This window comes from Crocuta crocuta, unplaced genomic scaffold, assembly GCF_008692635.1.
Source record: "Crocuta crocuta isolate KB4526 unplaced genomic scaffold, BGI_CrCroc_1.0 scaffold373, whole genome shotgun sequence".
Classification (NCBI taxonomy): Eukaryota; Metazoa; Chordata; class Mammalia; order Carnivora; family Hyaenidae; genus Crocuta; species Crocuta crocuta.
Genome location: NW_027531911.1, coordinates 298,548 through 302,055, shown reverse-complemented (window position 1 = coordinate 302,055; position 3,508 = coordinate 298,548). Strand labels below are relative to the sequence as shown.

General features: G+C 40.6%; 1 protein-coding gene across 1 annotated transcript; it reads left to right on the top strand.

The window, feature by feature from the left end:
- Nucleotides 1-779: 779 nt before the first annotated feature.
- On the top strand, nt 780-2,797 carry TRAM1L1 (translocation associated membrane protein 1 like 1). Its single transcript, XM_077774694.1, has one exon. It carries the CDS (start codon nt 984-986, stop codon nt 2,094-2,096), a length of 1,113 nt encoding a protein of 370 aa, XP_077630820.1. The 5' UTR covers nt 780-983; the 3' UTR covers nt 2,097-2,797.
- Nucleotides 2,798-3,508: the final 711 nt, after the last annotated feature.

Sequence of the window (3,508 nt, the reverse complement as noted above, 5' to 3'; positions counted from 1 at the left end):
TCAGGCAATGATCTCACAGTTTGTGAGTTCCAGCTCCCGGTAGGTCTCTGTGCTGACAGCTTGGAGTCTGCTTCAGATTCTGTGTCTCCCTCTCTCTGCCCCTATCCCACTTGTGCTCTCTCTCTCTCAAAAATAAACATTAAAAAAATTAAAAATATAATAAGTGCAATTAATGCCACAATTGTTATTGCTAACAGGGAGTTATTTTTTAGTATGCTTTGTTGTTGCCGTAATAAAATACTTCCACGTGTGAATGATTTACAGTAATAGGCAACATAGTACAACCGTGAAGAGCACACGCTCTCTCTGGATCCAGATTGGATTCATCTCTTGGTTCTGACATTTACCAGCTGTGTGATCTTAGGCATCTCACTTAACCTCACTGTACTTCAGTTTCTTATCTGTAAAAAAAAAGAAAATAATAATACTAGACAATTAAAAAGGTAAAAAAAAAAAAAAAGCTGATCACCCAGTATTTACCTCATTGGGTTTTCCAAAAAAGATACATTTATAAATATAAGCGAAGTACTTAGAACAGCACCTGGTAAATGCTAAGCACCATGAGAGTTTGCTTCTATCATTATTACTATATGCTGTTTTCATAACCATTCTGATGAAGAACAACCAGAGAGCTGTCCTGCTTTGTTATGATCACTAAGGAAGATGCCACGGGAAAATAATTCAGGAGCATATCAAGGGGCGACGATCAACGTGCGAGATCAACGCTCGCAACCCCGGGCCTGACGCGGGGCAGGGGCGCGGCGCTCGATTTCCTTTCCTGCCTCAGCCGTCCCCCTGGTGCGCATGCTCAGTCCTGCTCGGCCCTTGCCTTTGATTTATTTTTTTCTGGGCGGCCGCGGCGACCCGGGACTGGCTCCGGGATGGGAAGTGAAGCCCCCGGAGCTGCGGCAGCGGCGGTGCTGTGAGGAGCGGCCAGGGGGAGGCAGCTGCGGCTCGTCGGTGAGTATCTGGGAAGCGCTGCCATGGCGTTTCGTAAGAAGAGCACCAAGAACCCCCCAGTCCTGAGCCACGAATTCATCCTGCAGAATCATGCGGACCTCGTCGCCTGTGTGGGGATGTTCTTCGTGCTGGGGCTTATGTTCGAGGGAACAGCAGAAGCGTCTATCGTTTTCATTACCCTTCAGCACAGCGTTCCCTTCCCTGCAGCAGAAGACCGAGCCACAGAATCCAAGTTCCTTTACTATTACGGCATCAAAGATTTGGCCACGGTTTTCTTCTACATGCTAGTGGCAATCATCATTCACGCCACGATTCAGGAGTATGTGTTGGATAAAATTAACAGGCGAATGCAGTTCCCCAAACCGAAACAAAGCAAATTTAATGAATCCGGTCAGTTTAGTGTCTTCTACCTTGTTTCTTGTGTTTGGGGCACCTTCATTCTAGTTTCTGAAAACTGCCTGTCAGACCCAACTCTTTTATGGAGGGCTCATCCCCATAATATGATGACATTTCAAATGAAGTTTTTCTACATATCACAGTTGGCTTACTGGTTTCATGCCTTCCCCGAACTCTATTTCCAGAGAATCAAGAAGCAAGATCTCCCTCGCCAACTTGTCTACATTGGCCTTCACCTCTTTCACATTGCTGGCGCTTACCTCTTGTACTTGAACCATCTGGGGCTCGTTCTCTTGATGATGCACTATTTCGTCGAATTACTTTCCCACATTTGTGATCTGTTTTATTTTAGCGATGAAAAGTACCAGAAAGAGGTTTCTCTGTGGGCAATTGTGTTTATTTTGGGTCGGCTCGTGACTTTAATTGTTTCCGTACTGACTGTGGGCTTTCACCTGGCCGGAGGGCAGACTCGGAATCCGGATGGCCTTACTGGGAACGTAAATGTGTTGGCAGCTAAAATCGCTGTTCTGTCCTCCAGCTGCACTATCCAAGCATACATAACATGGAATTTATTTAATGTTCAGCTTCAGAGGTGGATGGAAGAAGATGTGACTCTTCAGGCCCCAAGCGTGAAGAAGAAACGGACCAAAGGGAAGTCTTCTAGAAAAGGAACAGAAAATGGTGTGGCAACTTCTAACAGAGTAGACTCTCCCCATAAAAGGAAAGAGAAGTCTTCATAATGAATTGCGAGTTAATCGATTATGGTCCCCAAAGAAGTCTGCTCTTTACTACAAGATACCTTTCTGTGCTAGAGATTTTTCTGTTCTTGAAAATTGTGCTGTCTTTGGTTTCTGATATTGTACTGTGTAATGTATTTTTTAAAGGCATTTGAGGGGAGGATGATCATCATGAAAAAATTTTTGATATAGATTAAGCGACTCATCATCAAAATGGTTCAGGGATCACCACGGTATTTTGTTTTGTTACCTTTGAACATTTTCCTAATGATTTGTAGCTATAACTGCAAAATTCCGCATATCAGCGACACAGTTTCTGGCTCCTGCTAATCTTTTATAACATTAGAAAGGTGGTCTGTTACAGCAATGTCGTTATTTTTTAAGGTTCTCTTTTAGGATAAAATGGAAATATTATGAAGGTGGAATTCAACTTTGTTACATTTTCAGGATTCTGTAATTCTTAGAATTTTTTTATTTTTATTTTTGTTTTTATTTTTTTTTAGAACTTACAACTGGAGAAAAGATTTGTAAAGCCACCAAAATAATGATGTGTTTTATAGGTAGTGGTTATTAGTGTTACATCGCCATTAAAAAGAATACTAATGGGTAATGTCGGAGATTTATTACCATATATTGAATCAAAATATCTTGAATTAATATAAACATATTACTGAAGAGGTAAAATCATTCATGTCCATTGTAAAAACTTGTAAACTAGAAATAAAAAAATTAAATATTTACTGTAAAAGGAAATCAGACTTAGTTTTTTTTTTTGCTATGTTTATTAAATATTATTCCTAATGAGGCTTGTTATAAGTTTGGTATCCACAGAATCTTGTAAAAATACCGTTTAACCTGTAAATCATTTTGAAAAACAGTGCTTACTTGGTTTATATCTTTAAAAAGAATAGATAATTCCATGTGGAAAACACAACACATGAAATTTAAGTAATTTACAAATCGGGTGGATAAATAGTTTTATGAAAGGCTTTTCAAAAATAATGTTATAATGATAGTGCTGCTTCCATCTTTAATTAGGAAACGTTCATCTGAATGAGCCTTATTTTGGATATGTGTGTATACCAAAGTGTATGTGTATATACAGATATATAGATAGTATCTTTACCAAAGCCAAAAGAAAGAATGGGCTGTAGTGGGTGAGTATTTGTTTTATTTATTGCCTGTCTTAACCTTCATTTTTACTTCATTTCCCATAATGGGAGTGTTTAGACTTTTCTTAGGAGACAGTGTTTAAAAACTATGCTAGAGGGGCGCCTGGGTGGCTTAGTCGGTTAAGCGTCTGACTTTCGCTTAGGTCATGATCTCGCGGTTCGTGGGTTCGAGCCCCGCGTCGGGCTCTGTGCTGACTGCCAGCTCAGAGCCTGGAGCCTGTTTCGGTCTGTGACTCCCTCTCT